The sequence below is a fragment of the Neomonachus schauinslandi genome, chromosome 16, assembly GCF_002201575.2.
Source record: "Neomonachus schauinslandi chromosome 16, ASM220157v2, whole genome shotgun sequence".
NCBI classification, from domain to species: Eukaryota; Metazoa; Chordata; class Mammalia; order Carnivora; family Phocidae; genus Neomonachus; species Neomonachus schauinslandi.
Window position 1 is genome coordinate 18,846,250 of NC_058418.1, and position 14,184 is coordinate 18,860,433.

A 14,184-nucleotide genomic window follows, 5' to 3' on the forward strand; every position below is an offset into this window, starting at 1 on the left:
TTTGAGGATGTTCCTGTTTTATAGCTTCTCCCAGATGGTATCTGAGGCATAGAGAGAAACTAGCCTAGGGTCTCTTTATCACTCTGCACACTCCTCAAACATTCTTGCCCACACGTCTACAAGCTGGTAATATGAAAATGTCCATTTCCAACACAGATGGATCTCCTGCCTCCAGATCCATGAATCCAGCTCCCTTTACTCTCCCTCTCTCTCCTTGGACTGTTTCAAAAGTGACTCATAACGTATCCAAACAAGGATGTATCATTTGCTGTCTTGCTGTCCCCTGGAAAGAATTTGGCTGGCCTCTGTCCCCAATTCCTGGGAGAGAGCCAGTAAATCCTCGAATTTCTCAAGTGAAAACAGTGTCTTTGTTCACAGTGGGTTCCTCAGGACGACACTTGATAGTCTGTTCTAAGGAGATGACTCAGGATGGGGGCTGACCAAGCCAGAAAGACCAGCCGTGTGCTCAGAGGGTTGGGGCTTGGAGCCAGCTGATACTGGCCCAACCCCCGGGGAGGAGAGGGGGATTGGAGAATGAATTCAACACTGGCCAATGATTCCATCAGTCATACCTACATAATGAAACTCCAGTCAAAGCTCTGGACACCAGAGCTCAGGTGAGCTTCCTTGGTTGGCAATGTTCAACACATCGTCACACATCAAGGTGCCTAACTCCACAGGGAAAGGACAATGGAAAGCCTGAGTTTGGGGTCCTCTTTCAATGAGTCTCTGCCTTTGGCTGGTTCTGATTTATATCTGTCCTAATAAAACTGTAATCATAAGTGTAAGGCTCTCCTGAGTTCTGTGAGGCATTCTAGGGAATTACTGAACCTGAGGGGATAGTGGGTATCGCCAAGTTTATAGTCTACTTGTAGTCAGAAGTGAGGGTAGCCTGAGGACCCCCAAACTTGTTAAGTGGTGTCAAAAGTGAGAGCAGTTTTGTGGCACACTGTGCCCTTAACCTGTCAAGTTCAGCTTAACTCTGGGTAGGTGGTGACAGAAGCTCTTGCACTCTAGATCTGTTCCTCCCACAGGGTTCATTATCACAGTGGATGGCATATCCACCCATCTATTCAGCTGCTAATGGGAGAAAGCAGATCATCACTGATGATTCTTCCTTCTCACTCACCATCCACACAAATGATGAATCGCTCCATCCTTCCTAAGCTCTGACTGTCTACTTCTCTCCAGCAGGATCCGGTCTTTTCTTCTCTGGTTCTATTCTCTTTGCTTATAAGATTCTGGCCCCACGTGCCTTCTCTCTGATACTCAACTAGACAGGTTTTGTCCTACACAAGGGCCTTTTCACTTGTTGTTCCCTCTGCTTAGGAGACTTTCACAGACTTAGCTTGCCTGGTTCCTTCCTAGGATGTAAGTACTGATGTAGGTCTTGTCTTCAAAATGGTCTGCTTTCCCTCCCAATTTCAAGTAGCCTCCCAATAACTAGGTCACCACACTGTCTGGTTTCCACCATAATACACTTATTTTTTCCCTCCTCATCAGAATTCAGTTCCATATCCGATTCAAAGGCTATATTCTTAGGGCCTGAATCTGTGTCTGGCACACATAAAACATGCATTTACTGACATTCAGGTATTATTGAATCCACTGAGTTGGATTTTCTTGGTGGTTTCCTCTCACTTTAGTGTTACCCTCTTCAAATCCACTCTCCACACTGTAGCCGGAGCCATCTTTCTCAAACAAGATGATGACATTGCTGTTCCTTCACATGACCTGGCCTCTGTTTACCATCCCAGTACATGCTCTCCCCATCTACTCGCCAGCCAGGCCGAACTACTGCCAACACCTTGAACGCTCTCAACGCTCTTGCCTCTTGAAGTTCCTGTACACGTCCCTCCCCTAGGACATTCATCTTTCCTCCCCAGTTTGTCTGGCTAACCCTTCTCATCCTTCAGGTCTCTTTAACCATTACTTCCTCTAGAAAACCTTCCCTAATCTTCCAGAACCGGGTTGGGCTACCCCTGCTCTGCGCTCCTGCAATACTCTATCCTACCCCATCAATGTACTGACTTTGGACGGGCTGTCGCTGTCTGCCTAACTTGCCTATACCCTCCAGAGAGTAAACCCCTGAAGGCTGGGGCCTGGTTTTAGTTGGCAGTGTTGCTACTGGGCACCACACCTGCTGGCATCCTACAGTGCTCAACACGTATGTACAGAATTAGCGTATTACACTGGAGAGTCTGCTGGCAAATTCATTAGTCTTCGTTACTCTCTCCATGTTCCCCACAGTGTTTAGATCAATGCTACCACGGAAGAGGCGCTCAATAAATACTGGGTAAAAGTACAATGCCTCTCTAACTTGGTGAGATTGAAGAGAAAAATCAAGGGTGCTCAGGCTTCTTAATGATGGGGTGTATTTATTTGAGGTTATTAGCAAGGCCACTTAAAAACTTTAAAGAGCTAAAATTACAGCTTGAAAATAAGTTATGTGATCTGTTTCAGCATCTTCTCCTTACTACAGAGTTACTAGCATTTAGTTTCAGCCATATGCCCACACAGGGATATTTCAGTCTTTATTCAAAATACTTGTGTGGATAAAAAAGTATTACATTGTTTAGTTCTAAGAAATCTGTTTATAAGCACTCCATTTTAAAGAGATAAAAGTGAGTAGAATTTTTCTTGACAAGAAAAACTACCCACTGTCCGTGAAGGGTAAGAATTATTCTTTGTACCATGATAATCTGTATGAAGGTATATACACACTACACCTATAGAGTAATAGGACAGGTTTTTAAAATAAACATACAAGAAGTTATTCCTATAAATTAAAGTTGTCATTCAAAGTAGTCTCTCCTTTGGAGACTCATTCCAATAATGGAACCAAAGCTCAATATACTTTGGGAAAACTCTGAGAACTGTTTCAGATTCTGCACAGACTTTTAAAAATATTCACAGAGGTGATAAATATTTGACCTTTTCAAAGTGAATTTTACCTTTACCAGCAACTAGTCACTAGGAGCCACAGTAAATACGGTCAAAGATCATAACATTTTGGATCAAAAACAAAGTATATTTCAATGAAAAGTACCGGCGATGTGGGAGTTTCCTTGCGTAAGTGATACCTGTTCCGAAAACAATGGCAAATTAAAAGACGCCTAAAAATGTTTAAAAAGAGAAAACGGAGAACAAGGAAATTGGGGTTTAAGAAGTCACAGACCCTCCTGAGAACATGATGAAAATCATGACTCCCTTCCTCAGAAAACCAGTGGCTCCCCGCCCTCTCAGCACTGCATCTATGACTAGAAAGGTATGAACACACTGCGGTCATCTGTGGATCTATGGTTTACAGCACTGGCTTCTGATTTCTTTTTTACTGTACCGAACAGAAAAAAAACATATACTGTGACCCGGTTTGTACATACATACCTATAATTAATAGTTACACAAATACCTCTCAACCCTAGCGTATGTGATAATACTCTCTCCCATCTTATTTTAACTAAGAAAAACGTTACTCATGTTTTACTGTGCCAATTTCACAATGTACAGGTTGAAAAATACTGGTTTACAGTATCTGCCGTGTAACTGGAGCAAGTTAATGAAAATGAGAAAACTCACTGATTACAAAAATTCTGATGCAATTTTAAACTAACGAAGTCTTTTTACGCTACAGCCAAGCCTTTTAAGAGATTAGATTCTTTATGGCAAAACTGCATTATCTTGGTCATTCATCTATATGGTTAACTACTGGAGATACTGATGAGTAAATCATACAACAGTCATAGGAACCTCATACCTTAATATTAGAAAACCACAAATCGTTTTCATGTAAAGTGGCCAGGTAGACAGATGTTAGAAGTCCAATGCAAAGGGCAATGGTTCCACCAACCGTAAATGACAGAAGCTTCCACAACCTTCTAGTGGTACAACCTTTTAGAAAAACAAAACAAATAGCTAAGTGAGTAAAGAATGTAGAATTTACTAGTTCTACTTCAGCCTATCAGGTATGCTAAGTTCCAGCTGACTGTCACTGCTGAAGCTTTCCTTATTCCCAGGAGACACTCAGAGGCTCCTTTCTGTGATTCTGGAGACCTGTTTTCATACTTTACTACAGTTTTTATGCGACTGTATCTAATTGTTCACTTGTCCATTTTGCCAGACAGCGTGAGCTTTTGGAGGACAAGCAAGTTATCTTATTCATTTTTTTATGTAGGGTCTGTGTTTGGCATAGTTCAATAACTGTAGTTTACCTATGAAATTCGGAGGAGTAAATGGGTTGCATGTCTAGGATAAAAAAAGTCTCTGTGATGGTCTACATATAATTTGTCGTTTATTCATTAAAAGCTACCAAAAAACTTGACAACTTAAAATCCAAAAACCCAACAGGGGAGAAAAATCCATCACAACTCAAGTTAAAGGACACATAAACTAGGAAAAAGTATTTATAGCACATATAAGAAAGTTTAAGTATCCTTAATACGGGATGAACACTTTCAGGATTAAAAAAATAAATATTTCAGTTGGAAAAGATTAAACATACGAGTAGGCAAAGTACAAAAGAAAAAGACGGCCAATAATAGACAAAAATATTCACATTCATCAGTATTAAAGAAATGCAAATTGGGGCACCTGAGTGGCTCAGTGGCTTGAGCATCTGATCTTCCGCTCAGGTTTCAGGGTTTTGAGACTGAGCCCTATGTTGGGCTCTGTGCTGGCCCTTAAGCCTACTTGGGATTTGTCTCCCCCTCTCCCTCCCCGGCCCACATTCTCTCTCTCTCCCTCTCTCTCTCTCTTGTTCTCGCTCTCAAAAAAGAGAAATGCAAATTAAAACGATGAGCTATAACTTTTTAGATGTTGGCCAATTTGATAGCTTAAAAATGCTAACACTGTTTTAATAAGGGTACAAAATACGAGTATTTCTCAAGCACTGCTGGTGGAAGAGTAACTTGGTAACTCTCTGGAATGCAACATGGCAGTAAGTAGTAAAAAGCTACCCAAATGAGCATACTATTTGACCAATAATTCTAAATCCAGGCATATACCCCAAAGAAATAAAAGTTTTAAATAAACATTTGGCCACAAGTATATTTATCATAGTTCTGTTTATATAGGTAAAAGGTTAAAAACCATCTAAATATTCAACAAGGAATTAAATTATGCTATAGCCACACAACTACTACATTGATAACATTTTTTTTTTTTTTAAAGATTTTATTTATTTATTTGAGAGAGAGAATGAGATAGAGAGCATGAGAGGGAGGAGGGTCAGAGGGAGAAGCAGACTCCCTGCCGAGCAGGGAGCCCGATGCGGGACTCAATCCCGGGACTCCAGGATCATGACCTGAGCCGAAGGCAGTCGCTTAACCAACTGAGCCACCCAGGCGCCCCATTGAGAACATTTTTAAAATACAATGACTGGGGCGCCTGGGTGGCTCAGTCGTTAAGTGTCTGCCTTGGGCTCAGGTCATAATCCCAGGGTCCTGGGATCGAGTCCCACATCAGGCTCCCTGCTTGGCGGGAAGCCTGCTTCTCCCTCTCCCACTCCCCCTGCTTGTGTTCCTGCTCTCACTATCTCTGTCTCTGTCAAATAAATAAATAAAATCTTAAAAAAAAAAAATACATTGACTGACTTATGATATGTTTGTAACATAATAAAAGAAATGTAGCAAGTTACAAAACAGCTGGGATCTCAATTTTGTAAAACCACATCTGAATGCAGAGACATTTAGACAGCAAGATCAAGTTTCATGGGTGGAAGTCTAAGGATGGATGTTTGTGGGAGTATTTTTTCCTTCTTTCTTTCTTTTTTTTTTTTGCTTTTCTTTAGTTTTCAGGGTTTTTTTCTGACATGAATAAATAAATGCTGCTTCAGTAAAATGAAGAATCCTCAAAATTATGTTTTAATATAAAAAAGCAAACTTGGGGCACCTGTGTGGCTCAGTCATTTAAGCATCTGCCTTCAGCTCAGGTCATGATCCCAGAGTCCTGGGATTGAGACCCAAGTCAGGCTCCCTGCTCAGTGGGGGGCCTGCTTCTCCCTCTCCTCCCAGCTCATGTTCTATCTCTCTCTCAAATAATTTTTTTAAAAAAATCTTTAAAAAATAAATAATAAACAAAAAAGCAAACTTGAAGTTACACTGTTTAAGTCTTTAGAAAGTACTCTGTCTTGTCCAAAATTGCTAACAGCGGAGTTGGATGGCATGACTTCTCAATACAGATTAATTTTATTTTATAAAACTGTTCCCCCAAATTACTTTACTTGTTCTGGCTGATAAGAATTAACATAGCTGCTGGGTGCCTGGCTGGATCAGTTGGTTATGCAACTGCCTTCGGCTCAGGTCATGACCCTTGAGTCCTGGGATTAAGTTCCACATGGGGCTCCCTGCTCAGCATGGAGTCTGCTTCTTCCTCTGACCTTCCCCCCTCTCATGCTCTCTCTTTCTCTCTCTCAAATAAATAAATAAAATCTTTTAAAAAAAAAAAGAATTAACATAGCTGCCATTAATGTAAATTCTGTCGATATCCAAAATGGTTGATAGACATGGAATTTTTTCATGCTTATTTTTAAAAACCTTGACCACGCTTAGTTAAGAAAGCAACTCTGGAGTCAGGAAGTTGGTAATTAATATTTGATGTACAGCTTAGCAAGAGTCTTTAGCATTATATAAACAACTCACCAAATTCTGACCATCCTCCCTCCCCAAACCAAAGGAGAAAATTTCAGGAATTCATATAAAGAATAAAAAAAAATGTTTGATTCATTTTTCAATACCTTAATGAAATGAGAAAGTCTCCCAAGGTAAGGGTGTCTAGAGTGAACAGAATACACAAACCCAGAAAAATTAGAAACAGACTAAACTCTGAACCGTGGGGGAAAGCATTACTTTAGAAAGTCAAAGATTGGCAAAACCAGAACCTACTGAACACACAGCTGAGAAACAAGGGGTTCTAATCAGAGCTGTTTCACCTTTTATGTGATCATAACTGAAACGCCAGTATTATCAAATTGCAATCAAATAATTTGTCGAACTAAAACATCAGGGTATTAGATCAAGTCTCAACTGTTAGGTCTCACCAAATTCTTATCCTATTGGAGAGTGATATTTTAATATGCAGAAATAAAAGCAATCCCAAATGCTGCTTTAATTTAAATCACCTACCAGATGGCAATTTATTTTCCAACTTCACATTTGCTTCTTGTGCTGCATAATCCTCAGAAACTTCTGTGGTTTTCACTCCTTTTCTTTGCCTGATGGATATCATGGTGTCAAAGACTTACATGCATTGTTCTTCCAACCACTCCTACAAAATGACAGAAAAGTAAACTCCCTGTCCATATGCCAGTGCCCTCTCCGCAACACACCGTGCTCATCTGTGCTTAAGTGACTTGAAGCCTTGTCCCTGACTTAGCATGCCCTCCCACTTTCCCATCTTTTTTTTTTTTTTTTTTAAAGATTTTATTTATTTATTTGAGAGAGAGAGAATGAGAGACAGACAGCACGAGAGGGAAGAGGGCAGAGGGGGAAGCAGACCCCCTGCCGAGCAGGGAGCCCGATGCGGGACTCGATCCCGGGACTCCAGGATCATGACCTGAGCCGAAGGCAGTCGCTTAACCAACTGAGCCACCCAGGCGCCCCCCCACTTTCCCATCTTAACCAGCCTTCAAAGTTACTGTGAAGACACAACACAAATATTTACTTAATACATCCCAACAAGAATTATGAATACAGGTGGGCATCCCAGACAAGTCCCTGCCCTTCTTCCAAGAAGCCTTCCTGTCTGTGGTTGTGCCAGTGGCCGCTGATCTTTCTCCTTCCTGAGCCACTGCAGTTACCTTGCAATTGGTCACATAATTACGCAGTTCTGGATCATGTTCTACAGTTCCGTACCACGGGAAGAGGTATTCAGTAGTAAATCTGTTGGAAGTCGGATTCTGAAGAAGTGAAATATTGTTTTGTCTCAGCTATCTGAATTTTAATACCGATGTTCTTTAAAAACAATTCATACTGGAAGCTTCAGGAATACGCCTCAGTGGTGATGGCAGCGGGGGTGTGCCAATCAGGGCAGCCTGCTATCCCAGGGAGCAAAAGTGGGAGTAAAGGCAGGGTGCAGAAGCCTGGTTTGGAAGCAGCTAGTGGGAGGCGAGGGAGTGGTGGCAGTGAGAAAGCTGGCTACAGTCCTCCGGAACATCTTGCTTCACTCCTCTGAATAATGAACAGCGTTTTACTAATTACTATGAAATATGACCAGGTGCCGGGCACCATTGTTTGGGCAGTTTATCAATTCCTAAACAACTTGCTTTATAGAAACAACCAACCAACCAACCAAAATTATACAATTTATTCGTTCGTTCAGTCATTCATACAAAAAAAAAAAAAAAGTGAGACGCAAAAACAGTTAAGTACAATGAAAATGGAGAACCTGTAGCAGCGAGGGAGGAAAAAGGAGTACAGGCAAAAAGTCATACTGCTGTAGATGGGCTCATCCCCCACTCACCTTATCCTAGAATCATGCCCTTTCTAAGGGCTCGGGAGGAGTTGTAAATATCCCACAGCGGATACACTCTAACAAGTTAGGACAGAAGGGCAACAAATATTTTCGTGCCAACTCTGTGTCAGGCAACTGTGATAATCGCACGAACTACGAAACAAAAGTTTCCCCACCAAATGAAAGGGAATGCCATCTTAAACACTGGAAAAGGGAGATGAAAGCGACGCTTGTCCTCTACTCCGAGGCGCCAGCACGCCCCGAGCGTCCCGGGCGCTGCAGGGCACTTCACTCAGCATCCTACCGCACCCCAGCCCCACAGCTCCGGGTGTCCCCAGCGGACGCCGAGGGGCCGGCGGCGGCCGCCCAAGTTAGGGGACTTGCTCTGGTTGGGTAGAGTCGCGCGGCCGCCGAGGCCGGCACTGACCAGGCCCGCGCAGCGGGAGCGAGAAGTGGCCGGCGAACGCGGCCCCGCCCTCGGCAAACTTCCTCACTCCCGACCTGCCGCCCCCGGCCCCGCAGTTCGCGCCGAGCAAGCGTGCGCCACGTCCCCCACCCGGGCGCCCCCGGACGCCCCGGGGCCCGGACCGCGCCCCCCGACTGCGCGGCGGGGCGGCCCGCGGGCTCCCGGTGGTCGGGGCGCATTCGGCGGAACGCCGGACACCCCGCGGCCCACAGCCGAAGCCTCGCGCCCGCGTGTCCCCTCGCGCCGCCAGCGGCCCGACAGACCTGCGGCCTCAGGCGTCCTGGCGCGCGGCTCCGGGCGGGGAAGGAGGCCGGCCGGCCGGCCGGCCGGCCGGGGGGCTCCGAGGGCCGCGGGGGCGGGGCCGCAGGACGGCCCGCAACGCGCCCCGAGGACAGAGAGGACCACACAGCGGCCACCGGGCAACTGCGGAGCTTCGCGCGACACCCGAGAAATGGGGAACCGGGGGGCGTCCGCGGCCCCGAGGAAGGGGCGCGCCGGGGAGGCCGGGCCGCCGCGGCCGCACCCATAGGTCCCGGGAGCCGTCCGTCAGCGCGAGCCCCCGCCCCTTCCCGGGGCGCCCCGCCCCGTCTCGTGCGGCGCCTGCCGGAAGGAAGCAGCGCATTTCCGCTCGTTGCGCCGGCCCCGCCCCCCGCGTCCCGCCGCGGAGACCGCGGAGCTCCCGGCCTCCCGGCCCCCCGACCCGCAGTGCGAATGTTGAGCCTCCGAGGCTGCTCTCGGCCCCGCAGACTAACGCCGTTCCCAGGCCAGAGCGAGAGGTGGCGGCTCAGGGGGAGGAGGAACCCGGCTCCGAGGGGGGGGTCGCTTCAGGTCTGGCGGTGGCCCCACTGAGAACCCCCCAGGGTTGAGAGTGGGGCGCGCCTTGGGGTCGCGGAAACCTCTTGCTTGCGCCCGTGGCCGCCTGTTACCCCCCCGTGCTGGTGGATGCGGGGGACTTTGTAAAGGCCACGCGGACCGAAGCAGGCCGACCCCTCCGGCCTCTCCCCGCCTCCCGCGTCGCTCGGCCCGGCGCGCCCCTTCCCGGGTCTCGGCCGCCCCCCAGGCCCCGCTGCCCGCTGGCGTGCGCTGGGGAGGCGTTTGCTGACTGCCTGTGAGAGCACCCGGGGATACCTTCACCTCTCCCAAGACTCCCCCCTAGTGTTGGGGTGGGGGCGGCGCGCTCGTTCCTTAATCTCGCCTTCAAGCATACGCTTGTCTTGCTCTCCAAACTAGAGTGTAAGCCTTTTTTGAGGGTAGGTACTGTGCTCTTACCTGGGTTTCCTTCTCGTTCTTCACTCTGCGAAGAACGGTAGATGAAGCCTTTTGTCAGCAGATGCTCAGACCACGTGTTTAATTGATTTTTCTTAAGGGATGGTCTGGTCGTCTGGGTCTTCCACCTGTGAAAAGACTGTCCGTCTTTCTCATTCCAAGACGAAATTGCTTCATCCAGGAAGCCTTTCCTGGTCACCCCTGTTGGGTATTTTCTCCTCCTTCCTGTGTCTGTTGCTATTAATAACAAGCACACATTCTGTGCAAATGGATTGAGGTATCTGCTGGGTGGCTTTAAGAAAAATAAGTAGTTAGGTGTCTTTTCAGATGGCATTTGTCATGTTTTAACTTGATTGTTGGTGTCTTTGATGTTACGGATTGGAGAGCAGAGATTATTTTTGAAATCCGTCTCTTTCATGTTTAGATGCCTTACATAAAACACGTTTGGGTCCTTAATAAATACATATGTGAATTGATTCTTCCTTCAATAAAATTTTTCCCTTTTTGTATATAGGATTTTGTCTAAAACTGTGTCACTCTGGGGAAGATTGTGTCTGTGGTGCAATGTACAGCCTCTGAGTAAAGGAAGTAGTACTCATTAGCAGCTGCTTGGTTTAATATCATGAAATGGCTTTACCAGCAAGATAAAGCTTTGAGACTTATAAAAAGTAGGCATCCACTGCTGAGAGTTAAGTCTTCAGAGCGAATATGTCAATTAAGAAGGAGTCCTTCTCTGTGATAGAGTAACCATGAGGTGATGGATAGCAAGTAGTAGGCCCTGCCCTCCGTGAGCGCTAGTCACGGACTGACTGCAGTGGTATACGGGGATACTTCTGGTTTGCATTACGTTTTGAGATCCAGATGGATTTCTCTCTCTGTTGGGGCCAGCAGTCATTAAGCTGTGATGCTCTAGAATGGTGCAGTTCAAACTGTGGTCTTGGGGAACTGTGGCATCACTGTCCCCATCGCCGGGGAGGTTGTTAGAAATGCACATTATCAGATCCTGCCCCAGACCTACTGAATCATAATCTGTAGGGGCAGGCCCCAATAATCTGTTTCAAGACCTTCTCCATGTGAGTCTATGCTCAGTGAAGTTTGAGAGCCTTGCTATTCCAGATGGCTGTGGGCTAGGAGCATCAGTATCACCTGGAACTTTCTTAGAAACACGATCTCAGGCCCTCCCCAAGACCTACTGAGCCAGAATCTGTGTTTTCATATAATCCCCAGGTTATTTGTATGTACACCACACTTTGAGAAGCACCACACCAGAAGTCATCAATGCTGTTCACATCCTTCCCAGAAAAGTATTCTGTCTTGGGCCTGAGGGAGAAAACTCTCTGTCCCTACTGTCTTTTTCTTAGCTGATGTACAATGTTTGTTCTAAGTTGCTTGGCTTAGTATGACCACTCTGGATCACCACTATCTTCTGTGACAGTAGACTCTCCTGGTGTTCCTCCTGTCTACCTCTCATTCCTTTTCAGTCTCTTGTAAACTCTTCCTTTTAAAAGCAACGATTCTCTGGCTCATGGCTGCCAGTTTCCACCGATATCCTGATGGCTCATGAGTTTTTATGCCCAGGCATAGCTCCTGACCTCCAGGTCCCATGGAGCCTCTGCCTATTCGACATTTCCATGTGTGCCGGCATCCCCAGCTCAACTTGTTAAAAAATAAATTTTCTAAACCCCAAACCTGTTTTTCATCCCCTGTGCCCAATCACCTAATCGTTCAAGTCAAAACCCTAGGAGCCAAATGTGGTTCCCCCCATCGTGTAATCCGTGTATCTAAACACTGAGTCCTGTTGGACTTGGCCCTAGATGTCTCAGAACTTGCCTGACTTTTCTCCTCTTCTGTTGCCAGCACCCTCATCCAAGTTACCATTCCTTGTCAGGATCATTTTAACGGCCTCCTAGCTGACGGCCTAACCTCCATCCTTACCCCCTTGTCCTTGTCCACTCAGTCTACCCTCCATGTGATAACCACAGTTACCTTACTGAACTAGAACTCTGCTGGTGGCTTTGTGGCTGTATATAAAAATCAAGCTCCTTAACACAGCTTGGAATGATTGCCATGAATCAGCTTCCACTTACCTCTCCAGCCTCATCTCTACTTCCTATTGGCAAATTTCTTTCCAGGTTTTTGCAGGAGTCTCCTTGCACTCTCTTTATCTGACTTCCCTGCTGTTCAGCCTTTGAACTTCAGCTTCAATGATCCTTGCTGCTGGTTGTTTATACCCACATAGACTCCCCTCATACTGAATTGTAGTTGTTCTGTGTGATTGATAGGATACCGTGGAAATGATGTTGTGGGGCTTAAAAGACATCCCAGTTTCAGCCTTAGCCTCTCTTGGATTGCTCACTTTGGGGCCCCCAGCCACTGTGTTGTGAGGACACTCAAGAAACAGCCAGTGGAGAAGGCCACCTGGGCTGCACCCAGCCTCTGGCTAGCAACGAGCACCACCTTGGAGGAGGGTCTGCCAGCTCCAGGTCAGCCTTCAGGTAACTGCAGCCTCAGGAGAGATCCTGAGCCAGAAATGCCCATCTGTGCCACTCCCGAATATCGGACACACAAACAGTAAGGATAATAAATGTTTACTGTGGTTTTGAGTTTGGGGGTAATTTTTATTACACAATGATAGGTAATCAATCCATTAATATTCCTCCGTGTAGATGCATCATACTTTTATTTAACTGTTCCCCTATGGTTGGACATAATAGGCTGTTACAAGCAACGCTATAGAATTCTCTTATATTTATGTAATTCTTATGTATCCTTATATTTATGTAATTCTTTAGGACATATTTCAGGAAACAGAATTGCTAGAAGTCCTATTTGAAATGATAATGAACACTGGCAAACGACATCCCCAAAAGGTTAACGATTCTATTACTCTACCCTTCCACCGATGTGTATTACACCCTTGCCAACAATGGATATTTTTAATCTTTGCCAATCTTACGTGACAAATGAGTGATCACTTGAAATGCTCTGTGTGAGGTGGAGACAGTTGTGTCAGGGGTTTATTGGCTGTTTGTGGTTCTTTTTCTAGGATTTGTCTTTTTGTGTTCTTTGACCAGTCATGGATTTGATGTTTATAGGAAGGGACAGATTACGGAGATCAGCCTTTGGTTCTATGCCCTGCAGATATTTCCTCATTCTCGAATGTCTCGTCAGGCGTCTCGCTACATAGCAATTTTCCATTTTTATGTTGTCGAATCTATCACCTTTCCTTTAGAGCTTCTGGGTTTTTCCGTCATGCTTAGGAAAACCGTTCCCATTGTAAGATTGTAAAATTTTAAAAATACTTTGTTCAAGTTTTTAAAAATACGGCATCTTTTTAATATGGGGCGAGATGGGGATCTGACATAATTTCTTTCTAGCTGGTTGGTCAGCTGCTTCAACATTATTTTTCTATTGCTTTGAATTACCTGTATCACACCCTAATCCCTGTATGTATATGGCCTATTTGTTAACTCACTACTATGTTTAAGTGACTTAAAAAAGGAGCTCTATACAACAGTTCTACGCATTTGTAATTACTGTTTCTTTTAGAAAGCTTTGATACTTGCAAGAACAAGTGCCCCTTTATTATACTTCTTTTTTTTTAAATTTTATTTATTCATTTGAGAGAGAAAGACAAAGAGCACAAGCAGGAGGAGAGGCAGAGAGAGAGGGAGAAGCAGACTCCCCGCTGAGCAGGGAGCCCGACATGGGGCTTGATCCTAGGACCCTGAGATCATGACCTGAGCCAAGGGCAGACGCTTAACTACCTGAGCTACCCAGGCACCCCTATTATACTTCTTTTAAACACGTATTGGCAAGTTTTGGGCGCCTGGGTGGCTCAGATGGTTAAGCGTCTGCCTTCGGCTCAGGTCATGATCTCAGGGTCCTGGGATCGAGTTCCGCATCGGGCTCCCTGCTCCTTGGGAGCCTGTTTCTCCATCTGCCTTTCTCCCTCTGCCTTTCTCTCTCGCTCTGTCTCTCATGAATTAAAAAAAAAAAAAAAA

The 14,184-nt window shown here is 45.6% G+C and overlaps 1 protein-coding gene across 1 annotated transcript in view; it reads right to left on the minus strand.

The window, feature by feature from the left end:
* The window catches only part of DPY19L3 (dpy-19 like C-mannosyltransferase 3), a 67,612-nt gene extending 60,388 nt beyond the window's left edge, over positions 1 to 7,224 (minus strand). Inside the window, exons 1-2 of the mRNA XM_021701014.2 lie at positions 7,122 to 7,224; positions 3,758 to 3,891 (exon numbers count right to left, since the gene is read on the minus strand). Of these exons, the coding sequence (XP_021556689.1) occupies positions 3,758 to 3,891; positions 7,122 to 7,224 (237 nt within the window). The remainder of the gene's footprint in view (positions 1 to 3,757; positions 3,892 to 7,121) is intronic.
* Positions 7,225 to 14,184: the final 6,960 nt, after the last annotated feature.